The sequence below is a fragment of the Cydia pomonella genome, chromosome 16 (assembly GCF_033807575.1).
Source record: "Cydia pomonella isolate Wapato2018A chromosome 16, ilCydPomo1, whole genome shotgun sequence".
Lineage (NCBI taxonomy): Eukaryota > Metazoa > Arthropoda > Insecta > Lepidoptera > Tortricidae > Cydia > Cydia pomonella.
In genome coordinates this window covers 16,303,868-16,326,581 of record NC_084718.1, presented here as the reverse complement: position 1 = coordinate 16,326,581, position 22,714 = coordinate 16,303,868, and the positions used below count along the sequence as shown (strand labels likewise).

The following is a 22,714-nucleotide window of genomic DNA, read 5'->3' as shown; positions in this document are numbered from 1 at the left end:
GTCTTTTATATTTTTTGTTTTATTTGAAGTGAGTAAAAAAATGAAAATAATCATTTATAAAACCATTGGACTTGTCCCTGATCAATAATATGTTTATGACGAAATTCTACATGCAATTTAAGTAAGTATAGTTTTAGCGAATTAACGAGTTTTGGCGCTAAATTATATTAAGGGTTCACATAATAAAATTTTAAAAATAGTTAAATGTCTATCGGTATCGGTATTCAAAAATCGTAAAAAAAATCTATCGATTATTACCATAGACAAGGTACCTGCCATTCGTTCACTTGCCTCATATGACAGGTTGTCAATTGTCATATTTCGCTTCGCTTGTCTTGCTTGTCTGTGGTTAGTTTCAATTCATTCATCGACGAAGGTGGACGGTTAGCTCAGTGATTACCTGTTTTAAACACGATTTCAAATAAATTTGTGCATACGAATTGGAAAACCACTTGTATTAACGTGTAATACAGAAATCTTGGACTTGGACTTGAAGATATACTAAATAAATACTTAATTATTATTTGTTGAAATAGTAGTAGTAAGCGATTTTCTAGTCGTTATGGAAAGATCTTCAAATTTGCTGGTTTCCAGTCCGAATGTAAAATATACGGATGATTATATTTTCGCCGATTATGACTATGAAGAAACTCTGGTGACGAAGAACGGCGACGATTTGGTGGTAAGTGTTCTTCCTGGTTTCGCCGGTTCAGCCGGTGGGTGTATTGATCGGGATATTTTCCTAGTGCGATGTTAATAGATGTATGCCCTTGGCCGTGGAATGCGTGTTTAGTCTGTATTTATGGCCGGTGATATGCACAACGCATATTATGTAGTTATAGTACCTGTAGTATGAAGTCAATTACATGCATAATTTAGTTCCAGTGAACAGTATTTTGAAAATTTCTATCCATTTATTTATATTTCTCAGCCAACAAATAATCAGGTACCCACATCGTTTGACTGATTAAAATATATAGAATAAACCTTCAGAATATGTTGTAATGTGTAGTAAGTTGGTATACTTCTGTTTTATACATTTTTCTGTATTTTAACAGGCAAAACCATTTAAAACATCACTATGTCTCCGCACGGGCCGGAAGGTGGGCAAACTGGGTATCATGCTGGTGGGATGGGGTGGCAACAACGGATCCACATTCACCGCAGCCGTGTTGGCCAATAGACATCAGCTGTCTTGGAACACGAAGAATGGAACTATGCAGTCTAATTGGTAAGGGTTTATAGGGATGTCTAATGAAACACAGAAATGTTTATAAATGATAATTGCTGACACACAATACTAATAAAATCAAGATGAGAATATGCTAAATGAAGGCTGGTTTTTAATATAAAAAAATATTTACTTTCATTTAAATTTTCATTTTGTCATGCCATCTATGGTCCGGTATAAATCCTTATTGTAAAAACTAATTTAGATGTCATTTCTTTTAATTGCCAGGGTTACCTATCAAATATCTAAAAATACCTTGAAAAGGATGAAAACCTACAAAGACCAAAAAAAAGTGGCTGTGACATAATCGGACAGACAGACGGACATGGCGAATCTATAAGGGTTCCGTTTTTTGCCATTTGGCTACGGAACCCTAAAAAGAGGACATGAATGTGAAAACAATTCTGTAAGAACTATTTGTCTTTGTGTACTATGAGAACACACTGATTTATTTTTACTGATTTCTTTAAGGTTGGGATCCATCACTCAGGCGTCCACAGTCAGACTGGGCATGGATGAGAAGGGTCATGATGTATATGTGCCCATGTCACACTTGTTACCCATGGTGCACCCTGATGACTTGGGTGAGTTCTTGGAAACACTTCCTAGCGATAATCAATTTATTTATATCCAAGATTGTGTAAGTATATCTATATCCAAGATCTCCTAGTGGGGTGTAGCATCTATTCTATTGCAACATAAATTCAAACCTTAATGCTGCATTTAGGCAAGAGATGTGCAAGGATGCTTAGAGAGGGATGTGTTTGTTAAGAACTAATAGAATAACTTCATTTGTTTTCCTTGTTCAGCATGCCATGATTTTATTAGGTCTTAAAAACACAGATTTCACTACAAATACACATCTCTGGTGCAAACACAGCCTATTATTTTATTTTTTATTTGTATGTAAATGATATTTGTAAAACTGTAACTCAAAAAGAATTTGATTTTTTTTACCTGTTTTTGATTTTATAGTGTATAATTTTGTAGATTGTAGTGAGATGGATTATGTAGAAGGTGTTTGGAGAGTTGGGAGTTGTCTTGTTCAAAAAAGTTTTGTCTTTTATAACGAAGTTTTGTTTAACACAATGAAATAATTTTACGTCCATCTTTAAAAACACTAATATTTTCTTTAACACTAAAATTGTATGTTTGTGTGTATAGGTATCTAGACTAGTTCTTGGAAATACCAAATTAATCCATACCTCAGTTAATTTTTAGAATACTTGTTAGTTACTTCCTGTTAGCGGTTTCCCTTTGATGAATGACTAGTATATGCTTATACCTATCCCTATAGTTTATTAGGTAGGTACTTAATGTACCTACAATGTATAAATTCTTTAAAAAAAATAGGCCAACTTACGATATACGCCATCAGTGTCATTATCATCATCTTCGTAATTCCAAGATCTAACCTTCCAGCCCTTAAGAGTCCCCGGCAAGCTCGGCCGAATTTCAGAATGTCACCTTCCCATACAACCGGAGTATCATTCTCATTTTAAAACTATGTGTTGGATGGTAATGAAACTTTGCACATATAATGATATGAGGTATATCTCGTCCTGTAATTAGTCTATACACGGTGCCCGTGAGCAATGCGAGAGATTTTAACCATGCATTTCTGAGGCCACAAGAAGCATTTTTTTTTATAAGAGTTGGTAAATTTCACAAAAAATACGTTCTTTTGTTAATTTTATTTTTTGTATGTATTTGTATATAAAATGTAAATGATATTTGTAAAACTGTAACTCAAAAAGAATTTGAACTTTTTTTTGTAAAACCTATTTTTTGCAGTGTTACTTGTCCCTTTTTGACATCTATCAATGAGGATATTTGGACTAGGTTTGGAAAAGGCGTTTTGCACTTGTATCAATAAAATGATGTTTTTTTTTGTAAGTGGCTTTAACTCTGAAATTAGGCTTATTCCGAAAAGGTTTATAGGACATTTTAGTGTTTAAATATGATCAGGAATATACTGTTGTAAAACAAACGAAATAGAGCAAAAACAAGTTTTGTACTTTTGTATGAAAACCTTAAATTCGCTGTATTTTTTAATTATGGTCTTTGAGTACTGTGAGTACAAACATTCAGAGCAATCTAGCTAGTCGTTTCAAAATGAGAGCGTAAACTACGTTTGTAAGGAGAACCGAGCTTGCTGGGGAGCCCTAACCCTGGAGTTATTTCACGGGCGCGTGCAGTCAATGACCCTTGCGTTGAAGGTTACACCATTACACGGTGTTTTTTTTAAACTACTTTAATTTTAAGGGTGCATTCCTGAGCTTTAATTACGTTACTTTCTCAAAGACACCAGTATTCTGCTAACTCCATTTCGGAGATAATCAAAAATAATACATTTTATTGATTATTTAATAAGGCCCCTATGAACGTGTACACTTGCCTTAGGGCTTGTTTATATATTGATTAGTGTTTGGTATGAGTTTATGCATTTGCTACTAAACGCAAATTCTATCTCGGACGATCGATGCTCGAAATGATATTGATATGTCAAAGTTTTCAATTGCTTGATTCAATTAAGTAGCATGCCCATGTCAGAACAACGCTATAACGCTAATTACTTTTTACGAAAAAAAAAAGAAATTTCAAAATTAACTACATATGTCATTCAGTTTCAATAAATGTAGGTGCTTAGCCATATCAAGTTAACGGAATTAAAAAAATAAAACACCGTATATGTATATTATTTTTTAGGTACATATTTAAATCTGCATTCTAAATGGATGTCTTACAGTTCCTCATATTCGTGAAAACCTTAGCGCGGACTTAAATACATAAAACATGGATAGTACTGTAACTTTTTTTGCTTATCGAAATTGAACCTTATTACACAGGTAAACAGGTCATCATAGGATACTAAACACAACGGTTCGAAAGAGTGGGTCAAACCAAAGGACCGTTACAGTACTGACATAAATTGGCATAATGACTTATACATGAAGTAATATTGCTGTTATTGTCTAAAAATTTTATTGTGCCTTTAATCAAAACGCGATGAGATCGTCTAGTTTTATTTGAAAGAAAGAAAATGTATTTATTGCTGCAATAGGGAATATAAAACATAATATTAAAAACACACTTAACCTACCATAAACATAATGCCAGCTATACACACACGACGAGAGCCTCTCGCTGAGAGTCTCGGCAACGCTCTAATCCAATCGGAGAACCGCGAGATGAGACGAGGAAGAGCTTCGCACGATTAACGAATGTTCGTACGAATGTTAATCTCTTTGTATTGTTTTAGCGATCGACGGCTGGGACATCAGTCCCCTAAACCTGGCCGAGTCCATGGTGCGGGCCAAGGTCATAGACTACGACCTGCAGCAGAAGCTGAGGAAGGAAATGGCCGCCATGAAGCCGCGTCCTGCGATCTACGACCCGGACTTTATTGCGGCTAACCAGGTACGTCCACGACGGGTGACACACACACTCAAAGGTTTTCCCAAGGGGATATGGCGTTCTTCAAAAAAGGAGTGTACAGTTTTTACAGGGTTGGCAACGCGCATGTAATATCTCTGTTGTTGCAGGCGTCTATAGGCTACGGTGACTGCTTACCATCTGGAGGGCCGTATGCTTGTTTGCCACTGACGTGGTATAAAAAACACACACACACGCTTAGGCTGCGGAATCAGACACTTAATGTGCCGTAGATGCAGAGAGCAGAGTTTTTGAAAAATCGTTATTATTAATCTTGAGACCTTTTTGTAGTAACTTCATCGATTGGAATCCTGATTTTTTGACTTTCGTTTGATAGAAAAAAATCACGAACATATGTCTAAAATGCATCTTAAATCTTAAACATTTTTGTAACAAATTATGCACAAAAGCTAAAAATATGAAAATTTATTTTAATGAACAATATCATGTAAAAAAAAAACATGATACCTATCCGTAATCCGAGGCACGCATACGCTCACGTTTATGCTCAGTGAGAGTGAGAGAACAACCCGAACCTACGGGGCAAGCAATCACACACAAGAGCAATGAAAAAGAGTCGTTTTTAAGTTTTAATTGCTCTTTTAAATGGAGTCCGTAAGACTACTCGAAGTGAACAGCAACCAGCATTGACGATCTCATATTCAATAGGTATGGGTTTCGGACCGCTCATGAGTAAATCGCGACTCAAAGACAATCGCGTTCACATTTACGAAATGTACTTAAGTAAATTATGTTAATATTAACGACACACACGAGCTGTTTTAGTAAGAAAAATATGTAATCTCTCTGGTCTCTTCGTAAACATGGTCTGTGCGAGGCATTCTGTGGTTTGTTATAAAATTGCAGTGGCGACGATATTTAAAATCGTTAATTTTATTAACCATTGTTCTATTGTGGAATTGCTGTCGCACGTTAAAACCGATAGTTATGTTATGTTATGTTATGTCTAATGCCTAATATTCAGTTAAACAAACTCTTCTTTTAACTGGATTAGAGCGTAATACTTAATCCTATTATCAGTAGGTACCCTAATTTACGTAGTTGCTGACGTTGTTGTTTAGTACGTAGAAAAAAAAGAAACCCTAGAATGTGTCGCATTTGTACTTTTACAGTAAAAAAATATAATGACATCGGACCCTCGAGAACATAATTTTTGTACCTGTCCTAGATATTTTAAACTGAAATAAGCGGGCGCGCTTCGTTATCAAGGCTTCTCTACAAGAGTTTTTAGAAAACTACGACCGGTTTTAGGTAGGAGCGTATTTACTCTGGGGTCAAAACGGGACATGTCCATGTCCCAGGCGGCGTAAGCCGAATTTAGCGGTCAGTTTTGGCCGACTGTGGGCCGGCAAACCTTTAATATGGATGTTATTGTCACGCTGTCATGTAGACAGATACGACCATACTCCCGACCAGACTCCCTAGGATGCTACATTTTAAAGTAATCACTGGTTTACTGATCTCATGACTCTCATTGCAGTGTAACCTTAAAAGTAAGCACTATTTACACGCTGCCACCACGTGACGCGAAAGACGCGGTTACTAAAGTTTACAAATTCAGCTACATTCAACACTTGCGATGAATGCGATCTCGAATCTTCCGTAGTTGTCAGTTTATAAAACAGGTGTCGGGTTTCGGCGTCTGGTTACTGAGGTGATTGCGATTTCTCGTTGGTTTCCTGCTGTATTGATGATATGTGTACAGGTCAAATGACAGTTGAGATTTCCCAGTTGCAATTTTTTTTATTGTATATAGGGGTCATCTATAAATTACGTCACACAAATTTCAAGATTTTATGACCCCTCCCCTTTCCTTGTTACACTTCGTCACATATGCCAAAAACCTCCCCCATGGTATGACGTCACGTGTTTGTAAATTTTGTTTTCAACAAAATCGGGAATTCAATCGGGAAAGCAATGTTAAAAATGTTATTATACAGAACCGATTACGAATAAAAATGTCAAAAAGTTGTTATTTAACTGTACCGAAAATAATTTATCTAATAATACTGACTCTAAACTGGTATAAGGGTATGGTAAGGGTAGTTACATCTTCTTGATAAATAAAGATATGGCTACGCTCTAGCTATATGGTCATTAAAGTGAAGCAAGGTGCTATTAAAAAAGCAAGAAAAGTTCGATTATTTTGAAAACCGCACAAATGTTATTAAGAGGTTTTAGCCCATTTTTGGTCCAGCCTAGAGTGCCCTGTCGGTGGTCAGGTCAGAAGGTTGTCCAGTGTGTTTATAAAATATCTAATCTCACATCATATCATCATCATTATGTAAATCAAATCGCACATTGTTATCTGAATTTGAGTTTAAGTCTAAGCTTCGTTAAACACTTCATAGGAGATCCTACTATTAAAGTTTTCTTTACTCAGGCGGACCGCGCGACCCACCTCATCCGCGGCACGAAATACGAGCAGTATCTTCAAATCCGCGCTGACATCAAGGACTTCAAGGATCGCCAGAAGCTGGATAAAGTCATCGTGCTGTGGACCGCCAATACCGAGAGGTGAGTCAAGTTCCAAGAGACAATCTTAAGTACTTACCTTATAGAAGCGAGGGGAGGGAGAGGAAATACGAGCAGTACCTCCCAATACGTGCCGACATTAAGGGCTTCAAGGATCGCCAGAAGCTGGACAAGGTCATCTTGCTGTGGACCGCCAATACTGAGAGGTGAGTCAAGTTCCAGGAGAAAATCTCAAGAAATCTTGTAGGCGAGATGAAGCGAGGGAAGGGGGAGGAAATACGAGCAGTATCTCCAAATCCGCGCCAAATCAAATCCGTATGTAAATACGAGTATCATACATTTCAGATCCGTCTGCAAACCCTAGTTGTAATCCAGCGCAGGGGAAAAGAGGGTCATCCATATATTACGTCACAGCTATTGCTGTGACGGCGGGGGTGGGGGAGAGGTTCGTGTCAAATGTGACCAGCACGTGCTAAAGAGATAGGAAAAGCGTGACAAGGTTGGGGGTTCCAAAAAGTCGAAATTTGGTGTGATGTAATATATGGATGAGCCCTAATGCTATGGGGTGATTCCTGCACATCTCCATTAAAATCTCATCTCCGCTTTAGTGGAAAGGCAGCTTTCTGGTTGCTGCAAATATAAGTAGCCGAGTAGATAGCTGAGCGATTACGTGAGTGGCTAGTAGACAGGTGGTCGTGGATTAAAATCCCGGCTTATTCAATAGATTTACGAAACTTATTTGCAAACACTGCTTTTCGATAAAATATCCTGAGCAAAAATGATTGAATGAAAAAGTGCTGGCTAAAAAAGTTATGTACGAAATATTTGATATTTACCAATCGCTTTTCGGTGAAGGAAAACATCGTGAGGAAATCGGACAAAGCCCAATAAGGCCTAGCCCTCTGGGTTGGAAGGTCAGACGGCAGCAGTCGCTTTCGTAAAAACTAGTGCCTACGCCATTTCTGGGGATTCGTTGTCAAGCGGACTCCAGGCTCCCATGAGCCGTGGCAAAATGCCGGGACAACGCGAGGAAGCAGATCTTGAGCAAAAATAATTCCTTTATCCGCATTGGTTTAACGTGGGTTCATTAGCCTAAACCTTATACAAAGTGGAGGCCAGTGTCCAGCTAATAATTATGAATATGATTTAAACAGCTTATTTTGAAAGCTTTTGGCTTCATCATCATCAGCATCATACTGAATGACTTAACACCAACGCGAGAAGAATAATCACTATAAAGAATATTCCCATAGAGACATTATCATATTTGGCAAAGAAGCCAGTCTGCCGAATAAGCGTACTTATACGTAGCACCTATGACGTAGTATCTACTTCTCTCATCACGCCATACTCACAACACTGCATAACATAAAGACATTTATTATTCGCATTACTATACATACTTAAGATGTTTTAGAACTGAACGCAAAGGAATGACGTGTGCATGTCGGATGTCGGTCTAGATACTCAGAACTTGCCTTGCAATGAACTGTGTTTGCGTTACTGGGTACTAAATGCATGCATTACGCGGAAAATGACGTTCTATTATGCAAATCATTGTTAGTTTGAAAATAAGTCAAAATGTTACCTAGAAATAAATAATACTAAACGATTATAATATCTTACTATCTCTTTGCATTTGGCACACAGGATGTGATGTACAATTATTATTGTTCAATCTTAATATGAATAAGTTTTAAAATTAGGTTTTTTTCATAAGCTCAATTACTATTACACATCAGAGCTATTCTTAAGAACTGTGTGTATGAAGAATTATAATTCGTTATACACACATTTTTCTAATAAAAAGATTCATCAGGCATCTGCTTTTACCTGGTTAGAGATTTGAGTTAATCTGAAAATATTTCGATTGAGATAAAATTATCAAAAAGGCCAAATGGGGCTACCGAGGCCATTAACATTGTCCGATTTTTTTTATTCCAATCTGTTAAAAGTAATGCAATGTCAAAAAACTGCTTTGACCGTAATTCAGTAGGTATCAATGACATGTTGCACGTGCGAAAAGTAATAATAACCTATTCGGACGTTAACCTTTGAAGAAAAAAACCGGAATACATAACGCGTCAACTTAAATAGTAAACTCTACTACATTTGAATAAGGTATATTTTACAGTGAAGTTTAGTAAGGTTAGACGTGATGCGTAAATGGTCTGGGTAAAATAACAGCTTAAGTGACAACAATTTATTATTAAAATACGACATTTTAAGCAAAGTATAGCGTATTGTAAAAAAAAACGTGTTCACCATGCATGATGAAGCGAACCGATAAACTTCTTAGATCTTGATAACAATTGCTGTTTGACGGAAATCGACTTTATGTACATGTGATTTAGTATATTTTTGAAAATCATGAGCTAATTTTGCGTTGGTTAGTAAGAGAATTATGAGAGAATGTTATAGCTTATCAGGTAATGCATCATGTTAGCGCAAACGGTGGTAGATTATCTGGCAGAATTACTAATGTTAACGTTTTTATGAACATTTTCATAAAAACGTTAACTAAGTATTTTATCATGGCGCTATACGGCTCCGTAAATTATGCGGTAGGTAAACTAAACGCCACCAGGCATACAGTACCATCCACTTCAGCTGTCAAACTTGATACATGATTTTTCTGAGACTAATTATCTTTTTTATGAATCTTTGAACCGGCAAAATCAAAACTTTGTGCGAATACTCGTATTTCCTCGTCTCATAAAAGTGAGGTTAGGTTTGGATAAGTCAACTTTTAAATGACGAATGTGTCCCAAAGACGCCAGGCGGGAACCACAGCTATTGGTCATGATTTTCATATACCTATGCCGGAAAAAATTGGAAGCATAAGTTTGATTTAAACCGCATGCATCAAGACATGCACCGCTAAAGGCAGACTCCGCCGTTGAAGCCCGCTCAATAACATATCATTAAGATAATTGGCCGCATTCGCTAGCACAGCCAATTTAATGAACGCTGCTTCGAAAATTGTAGCTCGGCTAGTGGTTTAAATGGATAATGGAATTAATGAGGAACTAATAATAAGCTTACGGTTTCTTTGTTTAGACAGGGACAACGTAATTGTTAGAGCGAGAGAAACGTTAATTTCTGCTCAAATCCTACTAGATGATATACTCAAATCACTGCACTTATATGCAATCAAAACCACGAGGCCATGCGCTTGGCGAGGAATAGAAGCCTATGGAGGAATCTGGTCTTCAACAGAAGGACACGATGTCACGATCCTCAGCATTGAGGGACCGATTGAAGAAGAAGAAGGAGAACACTTAAAAAAAAAAACATTTATTTCGGACAAGATCCATACAACAGTTTTACAACGATTTACTGTTGCTGGGCTTGTGAGGTCCACAACGGTGCATAATGTACGGACAGTCAATTCTGTCCACAATCATAGATATAGATCGTGCCATTCAAGAAGACGCGTGCCTTGACTCGTAATGTCACGTTATTAAAGGTTAGATTTCACAAATCTGTGCGTCATCGTGGATGACACGATCTTATAGGATGGTATTGGGATTTGAATCGCCCTGAGAATTCAAATTCTGAAGATCCTTCAGATACCCCTTAAGCTTTCATAATATTTGTTAACGTTGACGAAATTACCGGTACGAACATTGATTCGGCTCACGTTTAAACTTTCATTATATATCGAGTTTTCATAGTTTAGTTTGGTTTATTTTTAAGAAAAGTAGGCAAAACTATAGGATGTATTTTAACTTTGATTCTAAGGATGTGCTTGAGTTTTCTTACTTTTCATGATTTCCCAGGTTCTGTGAGCTGAAGCCGGGAGTGCACGACACGTCGGACAACATCGAGAAAGCCCTGCGGAACAACGAGCCTGAGATCTCGCCATCCACTATTTTTGCGCTCGCTGCCATCGACGAAGGGGTAAGGATTTATTTACTCTTCGTAATAAATAAAGATATGACTACAAAGGTTATTTTAGGCATGCGTTTTAAACATAATCGAGATAGTTAAAAATATATGACGCTGTCTTAATATTATAGGTAAATGCTTTAAATGCTTCGGATTTTGGCCCATACTAAACAATTTGAAATTTGATTATTTGCCTTTTATTTTCAGTGTTGCTACATCAACGGTTCTCCTCAAAACACATTAGTTGAAGGTGTCGTGGAACGCGCGGAGAAAAACGGAGTTTTTGTGGCCGGCGATGACTTCAAATCTGGACAGACCAAGCTCAAGTCCGTGCTGGTCGACTTTTTGGTGTCCGCAGGTCAGTAACCATGCTTGTAGAAAAACGGAGTGTTCGTGATTGTGACGAATTCAAGTCCAGACAGACCAAACTCAAGTCCGTGCTGGTCGACTTCTTGTTGTCCACTGGTTAGTAATCACACCTGTTTGTAGAAAAACGTAGTGTTCGTGGCCGGAGACGACTTCAAGTCCGAAAAGACCAAGCTCAAGTCTGTGTTCGTCGACTTTTTGGTGTCCGCCGGTCAGTAACGTACCTTCTCGTTGACTTCCTCTTATTAAAATATTCAGAGTGCTTACCTAATTTCTATAAAAGTGCAACGACTGTTTTTGCACTATGACACGGAGTTCTTAAGAAAACGACTTATTCAGGGTTTTCAAAGTTCGATAATGAATAAGTGGTTTCTTTGATTTCATCATGTCACCATGACAGATTGACCGCTCCATAAGGAGGCTTGTTTGGTCGTTTGCTAAGTAACATAAATTTTTTGGTACAAAACTCGATGGAGTCTGTTCGGAAACATTCCACGACTCTTCTCTTTCCGCACACAAAACAAAACACTCCAACGTTATTCACAGGTAAAAATTGACTTTCAGGTCTGAAACCGGTATCTATTGTAAGCTACAACCACCTCGGCAACAACGACGGCAAGAACCTCTCCGCGGCCAAGCAGTTCCGCTCCAAAGAGATCTCCAAGTCCAACGTGGTTGATGATATGGTGGAGAGCAACAGTATGATGTACAAGCCAGGGGAGAAGCCCGACCATGTGGTGGTCATCAAATATGTGCCGTATGTCGGTGAGTGGACAATCTATGATCACTACATATCTAATACTAAAATGTCCCGTCTAAAAACTTTGTCTGATTTTTATAAAAAGTTTGTGAATGGAATATTTTTCGAATGGGCTGATTTATATGATGATCAAATTAATAAGGAATTGATTGAAAATAGGGATATAGTTATGCAAATGGGTACACCTTACTGTTTGAAGACGTGAAACTAAAATATACATACATGTATCCTTTTTCTATACACATTGAGATGTTTTCATTTTACATCACCATTATTTTCTGACAGGCGATTCTAAGCGCGCAATGGACGAATACACCTCCGAGATCCTCCTCCATGGCACCAACACCATCGTGGTGCACAACACGTGCGAGGACTCGCTGCTGGCCGTGCCGCTCATCCTGGACTTGGCGCTGTTGGCCGAGCTGTTCTCCAGGCTGTCGCTGCGCAGGCAGGGCACTGATGGTGAGTCATACATTTAAGTTTTATAAACTTACGTATAATCTGTATCAGAAACAATATAAAAGAGGCAACATAGATGGTTAAGCGTGAAGAGCAGTTTTAAAAAAAAGTATCTTTTTATATTTTATTTTTACTTCGGAACTGTGTCTCCAGGGCTTTTGATAGGTTCCCTTCCTAACTAGTCCAAACAAAGTTACGGAGTCAAATTGTGTTCCAAGCATTTCCCTCTACAACGTGTCCCAAAACTCAACGATAAGCCGGCACCAGAGGATGGAGCTGCTTATGATTAGTCGAGAAAAAATAAGGAAAAAAATATATCTCAATTATTTTAGAAATTACAGAAAAAAAATGAAATTCATCGAAAATCGACATCCCTAATGGTATTTTTAACGACCATGTCACAAATATTCAAATATTACTGTTTTTTTTTTTGTTTTTGGAAACTTAAGTAGCCCTGCTATCTAACACAGTTCTTAAAAATACCATAATACATGTAGTTTTTACACAAAAAATAATCAAAATTCATTTTGTCCCTACAATTTTGAAAGATTTTTTCTTACAGTCCACTTTCAATCATCATGGTGTAAAAAAATAGTATCGACAGCACTATGGCAATTATTTTCAAAAGTTGACGCAACTAACCAAGATTCCAAAATGGTATAATACTTTAGGAAACCTAGTCACAAAAAAAAACCACGAATTTTTAAACAAGAATCGACATTATTTAATGTTGGCGGTAATCACTTTTACTGTACCCAAAAAAGGATTTTTGTTGTTGAAAAATGTTGAATAAATGCAAAGAAATGGTACAATTTTTTTTCCTTTTTTTTAAATTCATTTACTACATTATTAATACTACAGTAAATGTTCAGGTCAGTACAGTTTGCAGATCACCAGTCCAAAAAGCAAAGCCAAGAGTTGTTAGTATGAGAGCCACATCAATTAATACGGAACGGTGCACAGCGAACAAAGGATCAGAGTGTACTGACTTGAAAATTGTATTAACTACCCACATTTTCCATTGAAATTTTAAAACTTGCAACAACAACCCTTTTCAAAAGTGATTAATATCAACATTTAAAAATGTCGGTTCTTGTTTAAAAATTCGTTGTTTTTTGTTGTGACTAGGTTTCCCAAAGTATTATACCATTTTGGAATCTTGGTTAGTTGCGTCAACTTTTGAAAATAATTGCCATAGTGGTGTCGATACTATTTTTTTACACCATGATGATTGAAAGTGGACTGTAAGAAACAATCTTTCAAAATTGTAGGGACAAAATGAATTTTGATTATTTTTTGTGTAAAAACTACATGTATTTTGGTATTTTTAAGAACTGTGTTAGATAGCAGGGCTACTGAAGTTTCCAAAAACAAAATAAAAAACAGTAATATTTGAATATTTGTAGACATGGTCGTTAAAAATACCATTAGGGATGTCGATTTTCAATGAATTTCATTTTTTTTCTGTAATTTCTAAAATAATTGAGATATATTTTTTTCCTTATTTTTTCTCGACTAATCATAAGCAGCTCCATCCTCTGGTGCCGGCTTATCGTTGAGTTTTGGGACACGTTGTATACATTCTTGTTGCTTAGCCTATATACATTTCCGTCTGAATAGAAAGAAATCATAAGCTTAACATCATCGAACATTGTTGCTTCAGTCGCTCGTTCACTCCGCACTCGGGTGGTAATTCTCTATATTTCCCTTGTCTGTGTGTGTCAGTGATCTAGTGATGTAGTGTTACATTACAACGGAACCGGTAATGATGGTCTCACGTTGTTGTATACCCAGAGTGGAGCGGGCTCCACTGCGTGCTGTCCTCCCTCTCGTACCTGCTGAAGGCGCCGGTGGTGCCGGCGGGCGCGCCCGTGGTGAACGCGCTGTTCAAGCAGCGCGCCGCTCTCGAGAACATCATGCGCGCCGCGCTCGGCCTGCCGCCGCTGCACCAGCTGCAGCTCGAGCACAAGGTATGTAACGTGACTGTACTTGTACGTGCCGTCCTCCCTCTCGTACCTGCTGAAGGCGCCGGTGGTGCCGGCGGGCGCGCCCGTGGTGAACGCGCTGTTCAAGCAGCGCGCCGCTCTCGAGAACATCATGCGCGCCGCGCTCGGCCTGCCGCCGCTGCACCAGCTGCAGCTCGAGCACAAGGTATGTAACGTGACTGTACTTGTACGTGCCGTCCTCCCTCTCGTACCTGCTGAAGGCGCCGGTGGTGCCGGCGGGCGCGCCCGTGGTGAACGCGCTGTTCAAGCAGCGCGCCGCTCTCGAGAACATCATGCGCGCCGCGCTCGGCCTGCCGCCGCTGCACCAGCTGCAGCTCGAGCACAAGGTATGTAACGTGACTGTACTTGTACGTGCCGTCCTCCCTCTCGTACCTGCTGAAGGCGCCGGTGGTGCCGGCGGGCGCGCCCGTGGTGAACGCGCTGTTCAAGCAGCGCGCCGCTCTCGAGAACATCATGCGCGCCGCGCTCGGCCTGCCGCCGCTGCACCAGCTGCAGCTCGAGCACAAGGTATGTAACGTGACTGTACTTGTACGTGCCGTCCTCCCTCTCGTACCTGCTGAAGGCGCCGGTGGTGCCGGCGGGCGCGCCCGTGGTGAACGCGCTGTTCAAGCAGCGCGCCGCTCTCGAGAACATCATGCGCGCCGCGCTCGGCCTGCCGCCGCTGCACCAGCTGCAGCTCGAGCACAAGGTATGTAACGTGACTGTACTTGTACGTGCCGTCCTCCCTCTCGTACCTGCTGAAGGCGCCGGTGGTGCCGGCGGGCGCGCCCGTGGTGAACGCGCTGTTCAAGCAGCGCGCCGCTCTCGAGAACATCATGCGCGCCGCGCTCGGCCTGCCGCCGCTGCACCAGCTGCAGCTCGAGCACAAGGTATGTAACGTGACTGTACTTGTACGTGCCGTCCTCCCTCTCGTACCTGCTGAAGGCGCCGGTGGTGCCGGCGGGCGCGCCCGTGGTGAACGCGCTGTTCAAGCAGCGCGCCGCTCTCGAGAACATCATGCGCGCCGCGCTCGGCCTGCCGCCGCTGCACCAGCTGCAGCTCGAGCACAAGGTATGTAACGTGACTGTACTTGTACGTGCCGTCCTCCCTCTCGTACCTGCTGAAGGCGCCGGTGGTGCCGGCGGGCGCGCCCGTGGTGAACGCGCTGTTCAAGCAGCGCGCCGCTCTCGAGAACATCATGCGCGCCGCGCTCGGCCTGCCGCCGCTGCACCAGCTGCAGCTCGAGCACAAGGTATGTAACGTGACTGTACTTGTACGTGCCGTCCTCCCTCTCGTACCTGCTGAAGGCGCCGGTGGTGCCGGCGGGCGCGCCCGTGGTGAACGCGCTGTTCAAGCAGCGCGCCGCTCTCGAGAACATCATGCGCGCCGCGCTCGGCCTGCCGCCGCTGCACCAGCTGCAGCTCGAGCACAAGGTATGTAACGTGACTGTACTTGTACGTGCCGTCCTCCCTCTCGTACCTGCTGAAGGCGCCGGTGGTGCCGGCGGGCGCGCCCGTGGTGAACGCGCTGTTCAAGCAGCGCGCCGCTCTCGAGAACATCATGCGCGCCGCGCTCGGCCTGCCGCCGCTGCACCAGCTGCAGCTCGAGCACAAGGTATGTAACGTGACTGTACTTGTACGTGCCGTCCTCCCTCTCGTACCTGCTGAAGGCGCCGGTGGTGCCGGCGGGCGCGCCCGTGGTGAACGCGCTGTTCAAGCAGCGCGCCGCTCTCGAGAACATCATGCGCGCCGCGCTCGGCCTGCCGCCGCTGCACCAGCTGCAGCTCGAGCACAAGGTATGTAACGTGACTGTACTTGTACGTGCCGTCCTCCCTCTCGTACCTGCTGAAGGCGCCGGTGGTGCCGGCGGGCGCGCCCGTGGTGAACGCGCTGTTCAAGCAGCGCGCCGCTCTCGAGAACATCATGCGCGCCGCGCTCGGCCTGCCGCCGCTGCACCAGCTGCAGCTCGAGCACAAGGTATGTAACGTGACTGTACTTGTACGTGCCGTCCTCCCTCTCGTACCTGCTGAAGGCGCCGGTGGTGCCGAATCCGGTCGTAAATCGTCGGAATCATGCTTTCTCTTTTGATCTTGCACGGCCTTGTGAAGCGGGACTCGCAACAATACTGACCGTTTGACGCATAAAGGGTACGGTAGTTCACTCTTATTACCCGACTGGTCACTGGGTGCTGCGCCAATTATAGTGTTCTAGAATTGATGCCAATCCACTGCCCGTTATTTCTAATCTCGTGTCTAGGCAGAGTCTATGAACCTGTCATGCTCGGTAATAAGATTCAATTTAAATAGTTTGCCACAAAAATTACCATGCACTTTATTTCATACGTTACGTGGTAAGTCTGGTCGTCAAAAGTTGACGGTTGACAATTCGTTTACCTACCGAACATATGTAAACCCTGACTAGATATTATCTGGCCTTTGTTTGCACATTTTCAGTGGCTGATTTATTTTACGGGTGAAAAGACTCTTTTTACGACAGACGTTGATCAAAACTCACTATTGTAAATGGGAAGATTTTAAAATAATAAACGATTTTACCATATAAATGCCAAAAAAGACTATCAAGTATCAAATATGCAAGAAAGAACAATGTTTTGATTCTGTTTATATACATGCTTTAGGGAGTCTCGTAGCGACATCCACCAAAAGAATGCTCTATCTAAACGGCACCGAAGTCCCAAGTTATATTGAGATTTCACCAGTAACAATGTCCTAACCCAATGTGCGGGTTAAAATTCTTTTCGCTATTTCTGATCACTCTGTCACGCTTGTATTTGTGTCTCCTATCAAATAATGAAATAAATCGAGTGCGTGCCTTTCTAGCTGTAGATTATATTATACATGAGAAAAATTAAAACTGAACTTCAGCTCATACAAAAACCTCCACTCCGTTACATTTTAGGGATAAGAAAAAAAAGACAATGAAAATAATTTTAACCCATATACTAAACCATTTTTTATCAAGCAGATACGTGGATACTACAAATCTTATTTTAAATACAAAAAATACAATTATAAATAAAATTGTCCTTCCAGGTCCCATTCCTGATGTCGGACCTCCGCAGCGGCCGCATGTTCGCGGGTGGAGCTCCGCCTTCGAAGAAACAGAAAGTCGCCCACACGAATGGGGATAAGTAAATACAAAAAAACATCTTCTTACCCCAGTAAGCAAACAGGCTCAAAACAATATTTCTATCGCCGGTAAAGTTATGGACGACGAAGACTATTAAATTATTTATTTAAAACTTTTTCTACAGCGTAATTGTTTATAATTAATTTTAGAAGGAGCTCTAACATTATGTCATTTTTAGTCGTCCATTTCGTAGGGTTTGAATAGGTGAAAGCGTGACGGATGCACGGCGTTCCATGTCGAAAGAAGGAAAGAAATATTGTTTAAGTCTTAAAAATACTTAATTCATCGGAGTAATTGTAATCCGTAGAGCACAAATACAGCTTTGTGTCAGTTCACCTATTTGTCTTAACAGACCTAGATTCAAACTGCCAGATTTTTAACAATATTATACCTATTTTCATTACAATATTGCAGAAAATAGTCATTATAGGAGTAAATTTAATGTGGTTTCACTGTTTTTTTCTAAGTCTTCTTTTTCTTAGTATAACGTTTTGTAGAATGTCTACAGTCTCTAGGGTAATCTCGTGGTGTCCTAGAACTCACTAGTTATTTTTAATGTTGGTACTTACCTCCACAGCTTGTTAGCGGCGAATTAAATTATATGGTGATTAGAATTGTTCTTGTCATATTTATTTATTTATTTGAAGGTTGTGGTTATTCGTCTAAATTATACACTTGTTGTCAGGCGGTTATTTTATATTGGTGTACTTAGTTATTGTAGTGAATTCTCGAAACTGTTATATTTATTTATTATTTTACTTTTGGTTTGAATTTATTATAAAGGATCTCATCAATTTCAACGACCAAATCTGATTGTCTTGTGAAGAGTCTGTGTTGTGTCTTGAGAGAATATATGGAACTTTTGATGAATTTATCAATATCAAGTGTCAAAATTACAGATAGGTATTTACGATTTTGACGAGTATAGTAAGTAATCAAACTGAACATTGTTGGGTTATTCTACTTTTTACTGCAGGTTTTTACGATTTCAAAGAATCTTGAACTTTTAATATTCGTAGTGCGTTTTAACTTACACTAGCTACTTAGAAATGATGAGCACAGAGCAGGCCTCAATATTTGACTCTTGGCTTTTTTTATTTTCCGAATTTATAGTCTGGAGTATGCAAATATACAACTATGTTACCGTCCCCGCTCTTTTACTCATAATGACAACTTTGTTACTGATAAAAATATATATAAAAATAGATAAAATATTTTTTACTTTGATTACGAGGCATCGTTAGTGCGGCATTCAATTGTACTTTATATTTATATACAATTAAAAAAATACACAATTTACAAATATAAGCATCAAATACTTTCTTCAGGGGACACAAAAACCTGCAGTAAAAAGTAGAATGACCCTGTTATTCACTTCAAAACTATCAAAAACATTAATCTTTCGTCTTTTTATATTTAGCTGTATGACCGTCACGGCTATGTATGTAAACATTTTCACAAGTTAATCTTAGTAGTATTCCATTATAATATTATTATGTACCTACACAATAGTGATTAGGTACTTTTTGAGTTTTCAAAGATTGTTTAAGTGAGGCTTCCATCGCAGTAATTTTATGAATATAGTGAAACAAAATCTCTCTATTAGTTATTATAATTTATTATTATAGTACTTAAAAATACAAGAGACCAGTATTTTCGCATTTATAGTCAAAGTATTCCTGTTCCAAAATGATTTTTAGTTATTAGTAGAAAGTCGAATGATTATTCTCATAGGATCAGTATTTAATAGTTTTATCGATTTGCAGTATTATCATCATATTACAATATCGTTTTCACCACACCAACTAGTAAAAGCCCTCTCCGATCGTTCAAAAACTAATGAGAAAGTTGCATTTTATCCACAAAGTAATCAGATGCAAATTTTGAGTTGTTTCCTTATGTTAGAATTGACTTTTAAATGATGATTTTGAATCTCATCTTCATTCATTTGGATTTGATTTAATTTGATATTTTTGTGTGGTGGAAATTGTTGTGTTTCACTCGGAGGCAAAGTTTGTTTAACCCTCGTGCCTTGAACCCTCGCAAAGCTCGAGATTCCACTTCTAGAACCACTCGCTACAATCGTGGTTCAATTTTGGAATATTTCGCTTGCTAAGGTATCAATATCACGAGAGGTTAAACAACAACTTTGCCCCCTTGTAAATCAAATAACTATTTTCGTTTTTATGGTAGTGTGATATGAAGATTATTTTAGACCCTCAGAAATTAGACCAAGTTGGTTTATAAGCGCTTTCACATAGCTTAATTAATTCAGAAACTGACGACAGGAACGCAGCTATACGGTAGAGATATCTGCATCTCACTTCCACGTATTGCTGCCTACCTGTCTTCAGTTACTGAATAACGTAAGGTATGTAAAACTCTTAGAGAAAACTAGGAGACTTGTGCTAATAATTTATTCTAAAGAAATTTTGTAAAAGCCATGCTGTGCTGTGTGAGAAATATTTTAATTTTCTACATTTGTGATGTCCATGGCTGTTATGTTAATCATACGTAGTTTATGCGTGTTAATACATATTTAGGTGCATTAATTTAGTAGCGTGTCTGAAGAATATATTTATTGCTTGTCCTACTACCGGTACTAGATAATTGCTTATTGTGAGTGAGTTATAGAAAGCTCGACACACGGACCACTAATTAGACCTACTTTTTGTAGTAATTATCACGTTAATGTATTTTACAGTACATATGGTGCTACTTTTCCGCACTAGTGCGTAAATTAGCACATTATGCAACTATGTCGAAAATTTAAAGGTCATATGTACTGTAAAACGTTGTACGATACATGTGCGAATAGGTGATTCGCATCTCGTGTCGATTTAAAACACTTCCTTCGATCGTGTTTTAATTTACCACTCGTTACGAATTTCCTATTTTTCGCACTTGTATCGTAAATAACAATTTCTTATATTAAATATGTTGTTTGTTATATTCGTGCACTACGATTCATGTAACTCTTCTAAATATTGCACGTATCATTTACGTATAAGTTTATCATTGCCATACGTGTACCATCTTATTGGAAAATATCTCGATGTCAAGATCAAAACTTTGTCGTAAGTCTTAAGAGAATTAAAGCCATTGCTAGGCTTAAAATGTATTTATAGAGGGTAATAGAGCTTATCCTATATTGTGTAGATGTATCGGCCTGTCCTACGATGTCTACGTGTTATTATCATATTAAATAAATTTATTTTGTGATTGGACATCGTGTTTTATTTATTTTGATGTGTGTGGTGGCCAAAAATTGTGGGATCAAACCTCGGTTGTGCTTATACCTTATTCCCACGATGACGCGCAGATTTGTCAAATCTAACCTTTAATAACATGGCAATACGAGTCATGGCACGCGTCTTCGTGAATGACACGATCTATACAGCAGAAAAAATGACTGCTCCCCCCAGAGAACAAATGGAGATCGTCGATTTTCGTAAGCGTTTGGGCACCCTCGTCAAGTTAAACTGACCATTTTAATACTTCTTTCAACGAGATTCGACAGATTGAAAAAATACGGTTTCGTTTAATAAAAGTAGCATGATATTGTCGCATTCTGAATTCGTTTAAATCTCCAAGCCTTGAACATACTCGTAAATATAATTTCGAATAAGTTAACCCTTTACCAGGCCGCACTATTCTACAGTCAGCGTCAAATACTTTGTAGGAGTCAAAGTGGCCAAATAGTTCGGTACACCATACTAAATATATGGTGTACCGAACTATTTGGCTACTTTGGTTGCTACAAAGTATTTGACGCTGACTGTACAAGGACTACCCAACAAAACAATATATTCCAATTAATCCAGCTATGATGATTCATTTGATGGCAAGTCTCATTTTCTGAAAGTGCAATATAATTAGAACCTTAAATCGAAATACTAAAGTTGAAATTCTATTGGCGCGTATATGGCCGATAAATACTATGCCTGGGCTGGCTTGGCCATCTCGAAAGGATGGGTGACGATCGGGCAGACAAGAGGGTCTACTTGGGTCGATCAACTGGACGCCGTCCTGTTGGTCATCCTAAATATCGTTGGGCGGAGAGAGTGGAGGCAGACCTCCGTGAGCTCGGCGTCAGCGAAAGCTGGCGTGAGTGCCGGACCGAGAAAAGTGGCGTGCTCTTGTGTTGGAGGCCAGGACTCATTTCCACCACTCGGGCCATCGCGCCAGCCAAGTAAGTACTTATTTTATAGGAATTATAGTCGATTTATAATTTAAAAGTAGGTATATATGAATACATAATGAATGACACTAGTAACATTTTGAATAGTATCGAAACGCACTTATGTCAGCGATGACTAATGGCTACCGTGGCTACCCACCATATAACTCCGTAGTGAAAATACCTCACGGTTCAGGTGATTTTAAACCTAAACCTTACGTCAGTGCTATTATAATGCTTTTATCTTAACGGGGTATTCCCACTAGTTACCGCCAAGTTGTTACCACTGGTAACTACTGGATTTTTTTTTTGCCACATTATTACTACTGGGAAAAATCCCATTAGTTACCACCAGCTTGGTTTGATGGCATTTTAACCTATATATCCTCCTTACGCATTCAACGAAATGTATTGAATTCCGGAAAAGAAGATCCCATCAAAAACAATACTTGTCAAAAAAACCAAGTCTCGCAGCTCAGTTGTTCTGCGGTAAAAAGTTGTGAGATCCATGTAATACCAAGTCGGTTATTAATTTATTCAGTCTCTACTTAAGCGACTTTCTGTCTTAATACGTCCAGTCTCTAAGACCACGATCGTGGTCCATAACAATTGAAAATCAATTGTGTCTGGAATCTCCGTACTCGAAGCATTAAGTTGTTACGTAATAATTAACAGCATCTTATAGTGACGCATATCAATATTAAAATTCTTTAATGTTTTATATAAATATATTGAGACTTGGCCATCGCACTAAATAATTGA

The 22,714-nt window shown here is 39.6% G+C and overlaps 1 protein-coding gene across 1 annotated transcript; it reads left to right on the top strand.

The window, feature by feature from the left end:
- Positions 1-350: 350 nt before the first annotated feature.
- Positions 351-20,999, top strand: LOC133526435 (inositol-3-phosphate synthase 1-A). The gene is made up of 22 exons (XM_061863065.1): positions 351-682; positions 1,059-1,231; positions 1,703-1,815; positions 4,494-4,651; positions 7,071-7,204; positions 10,945-11,065; positions 11,261-11,411; positions 11,984-12,184; positions 12,465-12,641; positions 14,433-14,617; positions 14,664-14,798; positions 14,845-14,979; positions 15,026-15,160; positions 15,207-15,341; positions 15,388-15,522; positions 15,569-15,703; positions 15,750-15,884; positions 15,931-16,065; positions 16,112-16,246; positions 16,293-16,427; positions 16,474-16,599; positions 17,676-20,999. The coding sequence occupies exons 1-22, from the start codon at positions 563-565 to the stop codon at positions 17,775-17,777; spliced, it is 3,111 nt and encodes a 1,036-aa protein (XP_061719049.1). The 5' UTR covers positions 351-562; the 3' UTR covers positions 17,778-20,999.
- Positions 21,000-22,714: the final 1,715 nt, after the last annotated feature.

Excerpts from the sequence above, each read along its gene's own strand:
- LOC133526435 (XM_061863065.1), top strand. The coding sequence starts at position 563 with ATGGAAAGATCTTCAAATTTGCTGGTTTCCAGTCCGAATGTAAAATAT. Across the intron at positions 683-1,058 it reads AGAACGGCGACGATTTGGTG|GCAAAACCATTTAAAACATC; the intron begins GTAAGTGTTCTT and ends GTATTTTAACAG. Across the intron at positions 15,342-15,387 it reads TCGAGCACAAGGTATGTAAC|GCGCCGGTGGTGCCGGCGGG; the intron begins GTGACTGTACTT and ends TACCTGCTGAAG.